The sequence below is a fragment of the Anopheles stephensi genome, chromosome 3 (genome assembly GCF_013141755.1).
Source record: "Anopheles stephensi strain Indian chromosome 3, UCI_ANSTEP_V1.0, whole genome shotgun sequence".
NCBI lineage: Eukaryota > Metazoa > Arthropoda > Insecta > Diptera > Culicidae > Anopheles > Anopheles stephensi.
Window position 1 is genome coordinate 25,023,011 of NC_050203.1, and position 17,608 is coordinate 25,040,618.

Genomic DNA, 17,608 nt, shown 5'->3' on the forward strand with positions numbered 1-17,608 from the left:
CACCCGCGCGAATAGATCTCCATAAGCTGCCGATGACAGAATTGGTGCGAATTGGTGATGGCCAGGCGCGAAGAGAGTGAGTCAAAAATGGTATGTACTATAACACGATCCGGGTTAGTTTTTCCTCATTGCATGGCGTGATCTTGAGAACTCTCGGCCACTCACGCACGCAGCTCTCGCTCACTCTCTCTCTCTCTGAGTGAGCGGGATCTCACAGGGATCACTGTGCGGGCTCACACACGTTCACTCACGCACTCCTCAAGGAGGGATCCCACTTTTCGGCTTTTCCGACCGGCACCATTCCTCCGCACTGCTCGCTTCCCCTTAGCGCTTCCTTCGATCGTACCATAATGCTGTGATCGAGAACAAACGCGCGAGTGGTTCGTCGGGAGCGTCGCGATGGGACACACGACGGGCAAAAATAAAAATTTCAACTCGACAAAAAGATTTTATAATTAGTCAGCCGGCCGTGGTGATGTGGTGTGTCGTGTTTTTGTTGTTCGCTTCCACTGTCGCCTCACTGCCTTACGAAAACCTCGAAGGCACGATCTACTTTTTCCCATCCATATGGGTGGGTGGACGACATACTACGGGTGGCATTTGGTTTGGGGGTGGTTCGGTTCGTACCGCAAAGTTTGTTTGGCGCTCGTTTCGGTGTTCTTCACACCGTCTACTGCCGAACCGTTGGCACACAATCCATGGCTTAATTAATTGCCGTCAGGGTACGGGCGAATATGAAGTTGTAGTGTGTGCACAGTGGTGCCTGTTTGGAAATTGTCCGGATTGAATTGCGAATGTTTGTGCGAACATATATTAAGAAACGGCTTTTCTTTTGGTTTTGTTTTGGGAGCTGTCACAACAAACGTGATCGATGTTTGGTAATGCTCTGGGGGTCCAGGATTAGTTGTACTGTTTGGTTTTGTTCGATCGAGATTAGCTGAGATGTTGTAGTATGGGTGGAAGTTCTTCCCAGCCTAGCAATTTTCCTAGTCTAATAACCAGGAGTTGGCTAAAGGGGCGTAAGGAAAACTCTCATCCTTTTAATATTCAAACCCATCAGTCCTCCTACTTCACCGTGGTCATATACCTCTGCTCAGCTGGGAACCGAGAGAGAGAGAGAATAGAGAGAGACGGAAACTTGGTTGGCTGATCGGTTCGTTTTTCCCATGGCCCTTTCGGTCGAGTTGCAGCCAAGCTGCATGCAGTTGACACAACCGTAGAGACCCCGTTAGTCGTGCTGTGGTCCAGCACACTAGTCCAGGCCGGGGCTTTTAGAGAGCGGCTTTACGTGCGATCCGTTCGCTCCCTAAAACGGGTGCACTCGTATCGGCCGACCGGCTGTTCACATGATCAGAGGCCGGCCGAAAGGGCTGCGCAAAGCGGACTGCAACAAAAACAGAAGCCCATCGATGCGCGGCGTCTGCTGCTGGGAGCGACTTGTGATTGGAAAAGTGTCTGGGAGGGATGGTTTGAACGCAGCGAACTGGGCATTAAATGTTAAGCTACTGGGAGGTTTAACAGCATCATGCTAAACTCTGGGCAGCTTCAGAGGACATGTGAAAGATCAAGTCTAATTCACACTTCTTGCGTCTTACGGTCGATAGCCAAAACATAATGATATATTTAGCTGATTTGCCTTTCCGAATTGTAATAATTAGCATTTAAGACTGAAAATCGTCTTGTGCCAAATGTTCCATAAATTACTATGTAGAAATGCTAAGTAACTTCTATGTAACGCTTAGCAGTACTAATTTTAGTCCGAATATCTCTAGCCAGAACAGGATAAGAAGCTTACAGTGTAGTATATCTGCTACATCTACATCTACATCTACATCTGCTACATTTTATGAAGAATCTCCACTCTTTAAATTCGTGTGCCTGGGTAATCAATTAAAGTTTTTATTACCCTTCTCGTTGGGAATACAACCTCGGAAGCTCTTCTGGTTTCTTTAATTTAAATTCGTGTATGTGTGTAATCAATTCTTTGTTCGAGCGAAAGGTCTTGGAAGGAACCACATAGAATAATGGCCAACAGTTTTTTTTAGCGAAAAACCTACTACAATCTCAAAATTAAGTTGTGATTTTGGTTTAAGCTTTGCTACTACGACTTCAAGCCATGCACGTGATTATTTTAGGAGTACCTCTTTAGAATTTATAACCCACAATAGAGGTTCCTTCTAAACGTTTCTCCAAACACTTATCAATCCACCTCGGAACGATGCGAATCAAACTGAACCATAACAAAATCGACACTGAGCAGTGCTGAGCACATCAGCAGTAGTAGTAGCAGTCTCCCTGGCCCCGGGCCATATTCGGCAATCCGGGTAACCCCATCCAAACCTCCCAAAGCCTCCCGCTGCCCATCACCCCATTCCGTCTTGCGCACCGCGTTGCAATTCCCGCGCATTGCTTACGATGCGCTTCTTGCACGACGCTGGCAAGCGCTGGTGAAGAAGTTACCCACGGCAGGACGGGGACTTATTATATGGTAAACGACAACATGCACCTGATATTCCACATTTGGTCGGTTAGGATTTACTGTTTTTTTGCTTCTTCTTCTGTGCGTTTCTTCGGCCCGCGTTCTGTTGTTCCAGACCCATCGAGACCTTCGCTGCATTCGGTACGATCGTCCCAAAAGTATGAGAAGACGCGCTCTCCCACCGCCCCCCCCTCCCCAGCTCTGCTTGCCAACTAAACATGCATCCCACGTTGGGTTCGAGTGTGTGTGCAATCTTCACGATCTTGCCGTTCTTTCGCTCGCCAGCTCTCGTTCCATTGCACGCGTTTGATGCTCTCGTGTGCGTCCTCTTCAACTCCCAGATTCGCTGCGCATTGCGTGCGCATCAGCTTGGGGCAGCGCGTGTGTTTGTTTTTGATCGCTCCTCAACGTACGCGCGGGCGCGCACCGAACGCGCAATTCACGCCCAATGGTGAGCACTTTTCCAGACCCCGGAATGTTTATAGGATGGATAAAAATTATGATCGCCAGGCCACCAGCCAAGCCGTGACCTCCGAATTCGCTCACCAAAAACACACACAAACACGATTAATTCTTCCTATCTGGTCTGAGGCCTACGCTAGCACAACCTTTGCACACAAACGAAGTTTGACAATGCATTCGTGGTGTCGCCATGCATCGCGAATTCACTCTGTTCCCGGCGTCACCAGACCGGAAAATTTGTCTTTCAGCACATCAGCAGTCACGCTCAAATCGATTATCTGTGTGGGTTTTTGAGGATCGCGATCGTATGATTCTTCCCCGGGAATGATGGCGCCGATCAAAAGGGCGAAGTGCAATCATATGGATGGAAATAGACTCACAATACGCACGCGGGTAATGAGAAAATCTTGATTGAAATAAGAAAGTAGACCCTAGACAACGAAGCGCTACTAAATACTATAAAACTAAATTAAATGACAGAGCATGGCTACTCACCATAGTTAGGATTGACGCCCTGCGCAACTCCACCCTCGGACCGTTTGGTTTTGCGTATCGGTTGACCGAGGATCGTGAAGTTGGTGTAGCCCATGTTTGGCTTCAGGAACAGGAAGTACACCTTACCGAGCTCGAGCTCCTCGCGCACAAACCCCCGCTCGCGGAACTTCCCCCGAAAGATGTCGCACTCGTTCGTGGTGGTCAGATTGAACTGCAACCGCACGGTACGGCCTTTCTGCAGGCGTCCCTTCGGTGGTTGCTTGTGCACCGCCAGTATCTCGAACGTCGCTGCAAACGTCGGTCGCCGATCGCTCATCGACTTGACCTTCGCCTCACAAACGATCGGTGCCTCGAACGCGAGTGTTGCCGGATCACGGGCCGAACAGTACCGGCGCGGTCCACCCCCGGTACCATTTCTTCGCTGGGTCCGCATCGGATGCTGTTGATTGCCGGTTGCCGTCGGTGATCTACCGCCGTACCCACCCGGTAGGGCCGAATCTCTTCGGTTCCGATTGCCCAGCGGACTTGCGGCCAACGTGCGCAAACGTCTCCGATGCAGTCGGCGACGCTCACCTTTCAGACGCATCTGGGCCGCCCATTGCCGTTGCAACGTTCGTTCGGCAGTGTCGGAGCTACTGCCAATAATACTACTGCTGTCGATGGCTGACGGAACAACCGCCGATCCGGCCATCGCCCCGTCAACAACCACTGTGCTGGACGGCGGAAACATTTGGTTCGAGGATTGGTTTGGTGGTAAGTGCCGGTCCGGTTGCTCCCGGTGCGCTACCGTTTGAGTGTTGGCACTGGTACGCCGAAGCAGCTGCAAAACTCCATCGGCAGGAATCTTCCCGGTGGCCACGCTTGGCAGTAGCGGTAGGGGGTGCGCTAACCGGGGCGGTATCGCACCACCGGCCAAACTTTCCACCTGGTGCGTCCCGGTCGCGGGCGTGTGACTACTAATGCTAGGTGTTGTTTTACTGCTATCACTAACATATCTACCACTACTGCTACTGCTGCTAATGCTGCTGCTAATGCTACTGGAGTGGCCACCGGGTGTGCCCTGGAAGCCGCTGCTATGGTACGGTGGCGGTGGCGCCAGATGCATCGTGGCGGCACTATCACACCGAGAGAACATCCAAACCAGAATTGCAAGCCATAGGTACATCAAATATTTTACTGGACTCCATTTGCGTAAGTACATGGCGTCTCGTCAGTTTGACTGGTATGTATTTTGTTGGGTTTTGTTTTGAGAGTAGGTAAAGGCTAAATGTTGGCCGGTACTCTACGGGAAGGAGTACCTTACGGGATCCTCGCTCTTGGGTAGGATATATTCTGCGCCGGAGATCTCGGTTTCTGGAGGGTGTTCTGTTGTCCGCCCGTTCTTCCGGCAATCCTCCAAAGCCAGCAATACTGATGTCGAATTCGCCCGAAGGCGTTACGGGTTATTCGCCTGTTTGATCCGAGTTGAAATTTCTGAGTTTTGTCTGACCTTTGCGTAGAGCCGTCAGCAGCTCCCCAGCTGTCTACCTCCGTTCGCACAAGGACACACACACACACACACCAATTGAAATCACCACCTAAGCTAAGCTGTAAACGCACAGTCACACAACACGATCTTTCGCTCTAGGGTGCCTCCCGATATCTTGGGCTGGCTCGGATTTTGGGCAATAATTTAAACTTCTTCGCTGATCGGTAATGACACATGTCAGTTGATTTCTTCATGGTTTTTCTTGCACTTACGGTCACACTGGCACTCGTCCCCGTTCCGGACAGCTTGTATCGACAGGTGATACCCGACACGCTCGCACATCCACACCTGAACCATGCACAAACCACATGCACTGGTTCCACGGTCGCAAAAGTGAATTTCCGAAAGCAACATACGACACACTTTTTTCCTTTCCTCGTGCTCAGCACGCACGATGCGGCACGATAGTGGCACTATCTTTGACGGGTCGATTTGACACTGACACAATTGCTCGATCTTTCATTCTGCTGTGGATCGGCATTATTGAGCGTAGAAAAAAATGGGGATCTTCACCGCAACACTTCTGTTTCGCTTATTTCGGTAAGGAAACGCAAAAAACTACTACACGGGGAAATTGATAAAATTTTCCACAGTTTTGATACACTTTTTGCTTAAATTTTTTACTATTTTTCGATAGGATTTAATTTTTTCCTGATAGGTTTTTTCTTTTCACTTCCACTCAGCACACACTGTAGGTTCGCTTTAAACCACAACTAAAGGATTGCTTGAGGAACTGCTTCTGCGGGAACTTGGGATTGTTTCGATATTCACTAGGTACTCGTTCGAGGATCCGCTTGTCGTGAAAGCCTCTGCAAAAGAAAAGAAAGTAAAAATAATTTGCGTGTAAGTACAAATAGATAATTGTCTATCACTAACGTTCTAATGAACTAAACTTCATTTTTAGAGAAATTCACTCTCACTTTCTGGAATCGCCCGGAGCCTGTTTCTGGAACACAGAGCCAACCCGAGTATCAAACGTACCGGCAAACGAACCGTTTTGTTGTACGGCTGCTACAAGGAACGCACCGCGATCGTGATCGCGTTGAGCAACCGATTTGTAAAGGGCAGTTTTCACCCCTAGCCCTGCCACTTTATACTCCGATCGCAATTCATATGTGCATCCGATCGTCCGATTCCATTCTCGCTCGCACTCGCGACGGCTCAGCTTGATCTCGATGATCGCAGCCCTATCTGTAAACACGATCTAGCGTATGTTAACGCCCTTACCTTACGACCATTTCTTCGCTAATCACAAGCAAATTGCGGTAGCATGCGGAACGGTGAACATGCGTTTCGATTTCGATACAGTCGAGCTTAATGCGCGGCGTGTAGCCAGGTGGAGGGCCCGACGGGGCACAACAAAGAAATTGTTGCTGGAAAACCCATTCCCGGGCAGAGGTTGGCTTTTCCCTACCGGTCAAACAAATATGCGGATGTCGCATAAGGTGGACGGAATGAAAAACTCTAGCCAGCCACCATACGCCCCCTCTTCCCTTCGCCACCTCACCCAGGTACGCCCGTTTGACCCGTAGTTTGATTCTTTCCCACGAGAACTACACCAGCGAATCGAGTGCTGTTGGAGCCGGATTTTCCCCGCGGTAGAACGTATCATGTGCGCATACGCAAATGCAACACCATTTGCATCCGCTCTTCCCTTGCGCACCCAGTGCCTGCACTCTAAAACTCTAATGCAAATCCAAATAGGGCGCGGTTGTTATCGGCGTCTAATTAGCGCTGTTAATAAATGAGGAAAAATTACCACCCATAGCTATGGCGGGGTGCGCATCGACCATCGGGACAGGGATTTTCCCGGGCGTCTGGCTGTGTAGTGGAGGGTACTGACTACACCCATTACACTCCCGTCTAATGGTAGGGTTCGGGTGCATTGACGTGTGCTTTCGATTTGTTTTAATTGCTGTTATATTTTTTTAGCCGGCAACCGTGTTATGATGGTGCAAATTGTTTTGTTTATTTTTGCTTTTGGACCCACTTGCGTATCTCCTTTTTTGTCGCTAAGGTGTGATTTATTTTCTAATTTAACCCTTCAATGTAACGGATATTTTTTACATGCTACTATCATATAAATGTTAAGTTAGTTTAAATTTAAACAATCTTTAAAAAAAGTTTTTAAAATTTAAATTATAAATTTTAATGATTTTCCAATTTTTGCTAAGACCCATTTTATCGGTATGCGTATTTGCGATCAAAAATATCAGAGATTTAACACGGTACAATGCTAGTTCATTTTGCATTTGTACATAAAATTGCACACAAATGAACGCCGACAACCAACAGCTACGCGCACGCTCCCGGAACGATCGTCGTTAAGCACGTCCTGTCACCTCAAGGGTTAACGTTTCCCTATCGCAATCTCCTTTCGTAGTCTTTTTGGCAACGCTCCCGGTGCCAACATTTCCGGCGTTGCACCCATTCTCCCTAGCCCCCCGTCTATTCGGTCCGGTTGCAAAGGGGCGATGATCCGCAAATCCGATCCCGGTTGGCGCGGCACGTTTATTCACCTTCAAGGGTTTGCATTTGCACGTCTCGCCAAAGGATTTGCCATGCGTGAGTCATCGCTCTTGCGGCTGTCTGGTCTGATGCGACAGAAATGGTTTCGGGAAGCCGTCGTCTCAATCACACAGACACACGGATCGTGCTAAAAGATCGTCCCGAACGAGACACACACGCACGCCCAGTTCTATCAGCAGGTCTTTTTCCGTTTTTACTACGCCCGAACGAGGCCATAGAACCGTACCCCACCGTTTCGAGCAAACTGTCACCAAACCGACCTTCCCGTAGTACTCCGTGGCTGCCAGCTCTGCTTGCAGCATCTCTCACACACAATCTGACTTTAATTGATGAGTGTCGGGTACGATCATCTGCGTGTGCGTGCGGAGGCGACGGCTCTGAAACACAGTAAAGCACAACCTGATGAGGTTTTCTCACGTCGTTTTTCACCTCGCACAATCACCCTCCGATCCTCTTCCTCCGACCATTTGGGTGGTACATATGGGATGCAGAAGAAAAGAAGCAAAAAAAAACCACCGTAAGGTGAACCGCCGGTGAAAAATCGCGGCTTTGCTAACCGTGCTCGAGACTTTCTGGCAAGTGCCGTGGCGCAACACATTTGGGTGGACCCCAATTTCCCAAACGAACGACCCCCTCCCCTCCTCCCCTCGAAAAAGACAACTAAAACGCATACAAGCACGCTATCGTGGTAAGCGTAAAGAAGAAGAAAACAACGCTCGAAAGAAAAGTCATTGCATTCGCGGCTGGGGGAAACTGCGATCGGTGCAGACATTCAGTCACACTCTCGGTTGTGTGACATCGCGGACATGGTTGTTGCTGTTGCTTTTCCTCTCCGTTACTTACTCCCGTCGTACTTGTTTTTTTTTCCTATTTTTCCTAGGTGGCTGTATTTTTCACGGTTTCAATGCTCACGACGAGGTCACAGTGAGTGGCCGCCGCCACAGTCAGTGGAAAGTGATTATATTTTGCGCCTTTTGGTGACAACCACCGCCAACATTTTGCTGAATTCTGAGCAATATTAAAATATGGCCCGGTCTAGTTAATCGGTTACTTTTTTTTTACTGATGAAAAGACGAAAAAACGATCAAAGTACTGAAAGGTAAAAATTAAAACGTTTCGTATAGCAAAGATAAACAGCCGCTTTTTCCGTCACGGGCGTCCCACAGGGATTTGGCCTAGTTTGTTTTTCATGGTAAATGTGTTTGTGTGTGTGTACGCGTAGTAGTAGTAAAGCCTGGTGTGTGTTTGTCAGCTTTTAAGCTACTCATTTCATTTAATGATGGGTGTACTTGATGCTGCTCCTGACCTAATTATCCTGCGATAATGTAAACAATTACGTACCCAAACATTTGCTCGCCAAGAGTCATGTTAAAGTACGGAAAATGTTATATGAAAAACGTTTTTTTTTTTTTCCTAACTGTGTTGATTCAAAGGGGCAAAATATTAAGCCAATTCACATGACGGTATAAAACGTAAAACATCCGAAATCGGAATTTAATTTTTGAAACTAGAGGTTAAAACTAAGAAGCCACCACCCAAAGTTGATACAAAACTTTTCATATTTTGGAAAAAAAGTAAATACAATACAAATTGTATTGTTTTTTTAATTTTATATTCTTCTTCTTCTTTGGCACTACAATCTCGAGAGGTCTCGGCCTGCCATTTCTGACTTTCTGTGACTTGATTTTACCCGTAGAAAAGTAGTCAGCCTTACGTACGGGGAGGCGGTCTGGATGGGATTTGAACCCCGGCCCTGCCGTATGAAGACTGGCGCCGCTGTCGCCTCGGCCACCGGACCGCCCCTTTTATTTATTTATTTTTAATTTTATAGTAATCTTAAAATTATACCAACATCGTACAAAGTATCAAATTTTCCCATGATGTCATTCAATTACCTCAAGAAACCAGAAGGTCCTTTTAGAACTACATTTAAATTGCAATTGTTGTCAAATGCAATAAAATTGTGGTCAAATTTGGTCAAAATGGTGCAAAAACGAATTTATTTCTCAAAAAGGAAATTTTTATTTTATTTGCATTCTAGGATCATTCAAAAACAATTACATGTATCACTAATTGAAGAAGCAAATTGATGCAATGCTTTGTAAATTTTTGCTCTTTGTAAAATTATAATTTATGGATAATTTTGCTCTCATTGAAAGAAAAATCAATGTGTGTATAAAAGTATGAAAAAATATTAACCAACATTGTTTTATGGTCTAGTTAACAAGAAAACGTCTTTTTACCAACTTTTTAAGTTGTTATGTTATTCTCAAAAATATTTGTATTTTTCAATTCTGTTACAAACTTTATTGTCCACTCATCAATGAGAACTTTGAAAAATTAATACCAAAAGGTAATTTTAACCCGATAATTTTTCAGAAATTGCCACTGTGCAATTTTTCAAATTCTGCACATCCTTTAAAAACTCGATGTATTTTATATTATTTGAAAATGCTTACCAAGCGTGCAGCCATATTTTATCCATCGATTAGCTGTTGCAACAAGTTAATTAAATTACCTCACTGGCAATGAGGCGGCACCTTGCCAGGTAAATGGTCGTTGGCACACCTCTGCTAGCCAGCCAGCCAGGACATCAAGCATGATTGTGTGCTGATGGAAATGAAACATTATTTTTCTCTCGACCTTACCGCATGAGAATATATAAATTCAACCTTATTTATGAGCTGCCATAAGCGTATACCTTCCATTAGTGTGAATGTTTTGTTGCTGTTCATGCTTGCAAATGAGTTTTGCAAAAATTGTAAAAACAAACGCTCCAAACCTGACGGCCACGGGACGCACCCAAATAATCTATACTAGACGCCTAGACGTTCGTCGACGGTTAGCTGCCGTCGTCTACACACGTGCCAAAGGATGTGGCCGTAGTATGGTTGGTGGCCACGGTGGAAGTGAGGAGTCGTGCACGCAACACGTCCCATTCGTGTCTGCCCGAGAGGTGTTTGCCCTCTAAAATTAACTCCTCCAAAGGTCATCCTCGTTCCCATGTTTGTTCTCATTCACGCCCACATTGTTTTTTCGTAGTGGTTTTTTTCTTGCTTGTGCTGAAAATTATATCACGCACTGAAATTTGGCAACGCGTGACAGCCGTTTTTTTGTTTTACATCACATGGAAAGCCTGTAGATGATGACAATCGTGCGGCGGTTGGGTTGCAGTTTCGCGTTACGCAACTGACGAAATGAAAGAGATAAATAAACCGACAAAATGGCACTGCATATGCACAAGCGCCACCACCGGGTACGTTGAAATGGTTTCATTTGAAGTGTCGGTCGGTTTTGCCGACAGCTCTCCAAGAGGAGCATCCCGTGGCGTTGGCGTTTGGTGGCGATCAGCTGCAGTGATGATTTGAATCGATGAAATGTTTATTATGTGGTAAGGACGGGACTCTAAAAGCGTTACGATCTCGGATGGTCGTAAATGTTTTAAAATTTTGTTTTTGATGAGTTTATTATTTTAAAAGTTGTGTTAAGCTGTAGCACATGCAAAGTGTGTAGTACAATAGCTAAGCAACACTGCAAAAAAGATTAATATTTCTAATTTTATTTAACTCAATCCAACTAACTCCATGAAGCCACTTTTCACCTTCAAATTCACATGGAAACAGAACTCTCTAATGGTAACATTTTCTTAACACACGCCTGAAACAATCACTCAAACGGTCCTTTCTCACACACTTCGAGGATCCTTTTTCGTAAGGTCCTCTGCATTGCGACCCAAGACAACGTAACACATTACGGCACGTCGAATTGCACCGATGCAACGACGTGACGAGAGAGAAGTGGGCATAGAAGATATTAGTGAAAAATAAAGCCCGTCCCCGTCGTGCTAGAAAAGAAGCTAAACACTCCACGCAATCCAGTGAACCGTGAACCGTGAACGTCTCCCCCGGGGGGAATGACGAACCCGCGGGACAACCTCATCATGATGGTTTTTATCTTTCACCATGATCGCAAGACGGGCGTGCATTGTGATGTACGATGATGTAAATGTGCGTTAGACGATGCAAGCCGAAATGCAGCAGCAGCGCCATTGACCTTAAACCGCCAAAGGTCACGCACGCTCAGCCTGCTCACACTGATGCACGTCCTTTTTCCTTGTTGTTTCTTCTTACATTTCGTCACTTGCACTATGTTTTATTTTTCTCTTCCGTTGTGAATTGGTGCTGTTGCATTTGCTTCCTGTGTGCAACTGGTGTGTCTTTTCTTGTTACTAGAAGATGTTTGGGTACGAACCAGCCAAATGCACGGTACGTAAAAAAAAGGTTAAGGACGACCTCAAAAAGGACTTGGAAAGAAACGTTCCGGGGCGTATTTTAATGTGTGACGGCGCTTGCCGGGTTGCTCGGTTTTGTAATCTGTTTGTAACAACAAATTTTATGCGCCGCCTGCAACCGCGGGACCATTTTACCGCACTAATAGGGCATGACACATACTGCCTTTTCCGCGTCTATACAAGTTTTTTTTTCACTTCATGTTGCCGTGGTCTTAGGGTACATGATGAGCCCTTCGGGTAGAAGGATCTGGTACAATCTTGCTTTTAGAGAGGGGTTTACGCCTGGGAACGATTTATTAGGATGAAGGAAATTCATTTTGTGCGTCGTTATGTCAACAAATTGACGCCATAGGGAATTTATTGCTGTTCTATTTAATTGGATTCTGCGACTTGGATTCTTGACTTGGAAAGAGTCAAATTAGAACGCAAATTAGAAGAATTAGATTCGAATTGATAAAGAATTAAGTGTTCATTTAGGTTCATTTTATTAATTTTAATGTCAAAAGCGACTCAAATTTTTTTAATACATTGAAGTTTGTGAGCACAATTCGTCATACTTTCTAAATTTCCTGAGTTTTAGTTGTTGTGATCAGTATTTAAAGCAATGTCAACCATAAAAAAATCTTCTTATACCAGAATCCAGATTGAGAAAACATTTTAACGCATTATAGTTTTTGATGTCTATCGAAAGTGCCATCCTAACCATAAATATTCATTCTGGATGAATTTAATGAACTTAGATCACACACTATGAACATTTTTTTGTGTTGATTGATCCGAATCGAAAACTAAGGCCTAAGGGAAAGGATATAGAAAATTAAAAATACAACAAATTTATTCAAAATTCTCCAGCCAGAGGGAACTCAATGACAGCTCTATGATAACTGAAGAATATAATTCATTCAATTTTTCTTATTTAACATTTAACCATGCAAAGAATGATGTATTCCAATAAACCACCACTGTTAGGTTTTAAAAGACAGTCAAATATGCAACCCATTTAAAAAATGTTTCGCATTATCTGTTCGAGCATAATTCATTTTTCATCGCTAATTTTGGCACCTCAAAGAAAACTGGCTACTGTTTTGCGCGAAAAAGGCCGTGCGTCGTCGCGTATGCCATCGTTTATGGGCAGAGACCGATGGCAGGCAATGGGGGGGGGGGGGGGAGGGGTTTCCCATCATACAATTGCTTCCTCCTTCACCCCCGCCGCCCTCCCTCCCATCCCCTTTTTTCCATGTGCCCATCGTGTCATGCCCCTAATGAGTTCCATTTTGGAAGAGCAAATTTTAAATTGCTGACGTGAAAAGTCTCCCCGCGCGGACGGACGTGGGAAAACTTACGCCAACGCAGCCACTGAGCTTGAGTTGAGGACAACACAGACAAAACCAAGCGGAGAAGCAGCGGCGGCAGCAGCAGCAAAAAAAATGGTATATTAATGCAACCCTGCACTCGATCGATCTATTTTTAAACGGTTTGAACTCTCGCACAGTCAGCTCATCCCCATTCTTTGCCGCACGGGGTTACATCTATCTAAGACCCGGCTCATCGACGGGGGAGGCCTTCCTTCCGAAAGGCTTCACATGCCCACAGTGACTAGTGAATGCGCATTGTTTTGTCACGGCGGCTGTAAAAGGAACAGAGCAGCCAGCATCATCATCCCAGCGGATTTCACCGCGCATTGGCCAATTAGATTGAGCGTCGTAAGCGGCTGGGATCGCAATTGACTCATCGTTTGGTTTAGATCATTTTTTGTTTGTTTGTTTTGGAAAACAGCTAAATCTTTATCATATGTTGGGTTTTGTAAAAGATAGAAAAACTAGTTAATGTTAACAACTGAATACATAAAAAAGGAAAACAAAAACAAAAAAAACAAGGAGAAGGAGTAAAGCAAATGATAAAATGAATAGGAGAAACTTGTAAATCACTTACTGCACTGGAAAAGAAATGATAAAATAGCCCTTGCTCCGTGGTGGTAGTAATAGTTACAGAGAAAGGAAGAGAATGAGGGAATAAAAACAAAAACAAAGACTACGAAAGGAAAACAAAGAGCAAAAAAAAAACAACAAATGATAAAAAAGGTGAGCAAAATAGATATAGAAGGTGGTGGTTGTATGGTGTGCCGGTGTAGGTCGAAAAGGGAATCTCCACCACATCGGCGATCTGCAATTTCCTTTTCCGTCGATTCCGGCTACCGGATCCCAGCTGGATCGTATCAAATCGCACCCTCGCACCCGTCAGCGCTTCCCCGCCCCGGCACCGAGACCCATACGCCGACCCTCCCCAACGACCAGGAAGGTTGTCTGCACACACCACATTGGGCGACGAAATTGTCTTCGACATCTTAAGTGGTGTGTGCTGCCTTTCCACTGTTTCGTACAGACCAACGGGGGATGGTTTGTTGTGTGCAAGAGAGCTGGAGGGGGGGAGAGAGAGAGAGAGAGTGAGCGGGCGAGAGAAGGCAGGCGGGCTCGCACTTGTTCGGCTAGGGGCCCGTTTGGACCCACGGGTCCCATGTTGTGGGTCACATACATCCCGACCCTTTTCGTCCAAGTGTCGCTTCCAAACTCTTCCCCGTTCACGCTCTTCCCTAAATAGTCGCGGCAAAGCTCGTCCAGAGCGCGCACACACATGTGTGTAGATCCCTGACACTCCTCCTCCCCTCCCACCTTCTTTTCCCTCCAAACTGCATCTTGGTGGTACAGGGACAGGAGGAGGGGGAGGAGGAGGAGGAGGAGGAGGAGGAAGACGCGAGGCACGGTTGGTCACAATCAGCTTGGCGTGATCGTGGGATCCCAGCGCGCCCAGCAGTCACAACTCGGCAAGTCGCCCGTTTCGAGCCGCATTTCGCAAGTTGCATAAACAATTAAGACAGAAGACACACATCATCATTTTTGCCAACCATTTGCCGACCCAGGCCAACTTGGCCACTTGGCCGCGTGTGTGTGTGTGTGTGTGTTGCATCTGTGCCTCTTTCTGCGTGTGTGTGTGTGCACGTTTTTATAGGCACAATTTCACTCACTAAACTGATTATCTTTAAAAGGAAACTTGCAGCGCGCACCACGGACACGTTGCCGTGTGTACCTCCTGTGTTGCTGCTGCTGCTGTGTGGGACACTGCCACTGGTGCGAATGGTCGCGGGATTTTGACTCTGGCAGTTTTGTGCAGTTTTGTGTGATGGGTCAGTTGTGGGCAAGCAGAAGCATCCATCATCTCTCCACATCTGGGAGGGTTTTGAAGAGACTTCAGAAATGTTGCCAACAAATTGGAGAACAATTGATTGGCACGTGGAAGACGATTTTATAGCTTAATTTTGCGATGAGCAGCAAGATCAGTTTATTTACAAATGAAAGAGTTTTCAGATGTTCCATTCGGCCAAGAGGTAACCAAGGACCTGAACTATAATTTCTGAAGCCTAAAGATACTTTTTGAATTTAAATTGAATTTGCGTGGGGATTTACAGTGGCAAATGGTGTTAAGAATTAACTCACGCCTTCATCACGTTAAACCCTTCAGGGTAGAGCAGTTCGACAATGAACAGATGATAAAGATCATTAGTGATTGTTCGGGGTTGGCTTGGTGGTGAATGCGACAATGGCGCCGGTCTTCACGCGGCAGGACCTGGATTCAAGTCCCATCTGAGCGGTTCCCCCCTACTGAGGACTTGACTATCCAACTATGCGGTATCAATAAATGTAGAAAGTCAGAAATGGCAGGAATGACTTAAGAGGTAGTTAGGCTACGAAAGAAGAAGAGTAATCTTTTCACATTTGACTCTCTTCATCTTATATTCGATTTTACATAATGCTATAGATTGTAGAATTTATCCAGGAACCATTACCATACATGTGCTTGGCAGCATACATCTATGCAAGGACTTAGACTGGAACTTCTGGCTTCTTCTAACTGGACAGTCATAAGCAAGCAGGGTCAGATCTCTCAAAGTTGTTGAGCCAAAGACGAATAATAAGAACCATTTTTCTCGAATAGTCTTTAATTGCCATGTGACGATATATTGTACACCTGAAGTAGATCGTTTATTTGAATCTGAAAGTTATTTTTAAGCCTTGTTCCTTTAGGAAGATAAATTTAAATTGTAAAAATTTTCAAATGGAATTGAACACGATTGACCATGCTTCCCAAAACAGCATCGAACGAGTCTTCAGGACGATCAAAGCCGAGGATCTTTCATCAAATGTTCATCCATATCACACCTTCAATTTAAAGCAGCATTTTAAACTCTCATCCACCCCATTTTCTGGACCGTTAAGGGTTGCCAACAGTTGACGATTTGGAAAGGACGTCCCAAACAGACGCGCGTCTTTCACTTTCCTACACGGCGGGCGATTGCACTGTGCACCGTTTTTCGTTTTTATTTTGCTGTTACATTCTGCTCGTTTTCTTTGCCTTCGCATCGGTTCACAGCTCAGCTGTTGCACATGCATTTGCATTGCAATCGTCACCACCGTTCGCTCGAAAGCTTTCTGCAAGGCATGTGCAGCTCAAATCAATCCACACGCTCGCTCTCTCTCGCTCTGTCTGCTGGGGCGGGAAAGGAGACACGAAGGCATTTCTCCATGAATTCTGATTCATCTTCCAAATGTTACACCGATCGCAGCTCTAGTTTTGGCACTGTGGCCAATGAATATGTGTCTGTGTGTGAGTGTGCGTTGTATAATCTTTAATTAATTTAACACTATTAATTAGCGGCTTCACGAAAGACGCAACCAGTTCGTGGGGCGGCGCTCTCGTGATTCGTTACTGGCGACAGCGCGTCTCTCTCGGGTGGATTTAATTAAAATTATTGAAGCATTCCGGCACGCTACCAAATTATTATTATGGTCAAATCACTCACTATCGAACTGAATGGTCGCTACGACGTTAGAGGAGTCGCGCGAGATGATGGACCAGAAGTCGTCGTCGTGCGTCGGTTGTCATCAGTGCACGTTCCTCCAGGATAAGATAATTCGTTCCGACTACATTCGGGAGTTGATCTCATTGGTTTGGGGATTTTGTGTGTGGTTTATATAGCGTCTATTAACCTCATCCCTTTCCCCTTGATCCCTTCCCAGTCCCATCAGCACAACCCAAAGAGAGCATTTATTTTTGGACCTTTATTTCGTGTCATTACCGAGAAATTGCACCGGGCACGGATGGTACGAAATTGGTTTTGCGCTCGTGAGCAATTCCGACCGCCGTTTTACGATCCCGCGCGTAACTGGGACGACCGAGAAAACATCCTGACCACTCGGCTCGGCTCGTCAGTTCCCTATTTTCCTGGCGCGTCTGCACTCATCCTGTGCAGAACAAGGAGACGACGTGCTAGACTTTACGGCGGAAATGTTTTGGCGGGGTGGTCAGGACATACCGATGGTCAGTTTAAATGTAGGCGGCTGATTCGGGTGAACGAGTCAATTTTGGGCATGATTCGTCAACGAGTGTGTGTGGGCAAATGGCGTGGGTATGAATCTATGTCTATTTTTCATGCACACACAATTTTGCCCCACCCACAAGGATTTTTCGGGGGAAAGAGCACTAAATAAAACAGATCTTATTATTAGAACCTGTGTATGAGTCGGAACTGGAATTTGGTGTTAGCTCAGGGCCGGAAATAGGAAATGCAGCTCCAGGTGACGCAATATTTATATTACATGCTATTTGAAGGTGAATGACGTAGTTATCGTTTAGGAATTTCTTGCAACTTACTGAGGAATGTTGTTGTGGTATTGTTTTATTGATATTGTTCTTGCTCGAAATATCACTAGGAGCTTCGGAGAAATCGATCGTCGTTAGATCTTGCGAAAATACCCATCTTGTAGGCAGA

General features: G+C 45.8%; 2 protein-coding genes across 15 annotated transcripts in view; one reads left to right on the forward strand and one right to left on the reverse strand.

The window, feature by feature from the left end:
* LOC118511392 (leucine-rich repeat extensin-like protein 5) overlaps nt 1-17,608 on the forward strand; it is an 89,216-nt gene that overhangs the window by 28,510 nt on the left and 43,098 nt on the right. The gene's annotated exons all lie outside the window — the stretch shown is intronic.
* LOC118511390 (protein vein) overlaps nt 1-17,608 on the reverse strand; it is a 51,947-nt gene that overhangs the window by 25,421 nt on the left and 8,918 nt on the right. For 12 of the 14 annotated variants that reach the window (XR_004906146.1, XR_004906147.1, XM_036054409.1 and 9 more), the window contains exon 3: nt 3,437-5,773. Coding sequence is in view for 12 of the 14 variants with exons in the window: in XM_036054409.1 (XP_035910302.1) it covers nt 3,437-4,637 (1,201 nt within the window). In the remaining 2 variants the exon portion in view is untranslated. Of the gene's footprint in view, nt 1-3,436; nt 5,774-5,884; nt 6,107-17,608 lie in introns of those variants that run through there. The other 2 variants (XM_036054420.1, XM_036054418.1) reach the window with 2 other exon arrangements.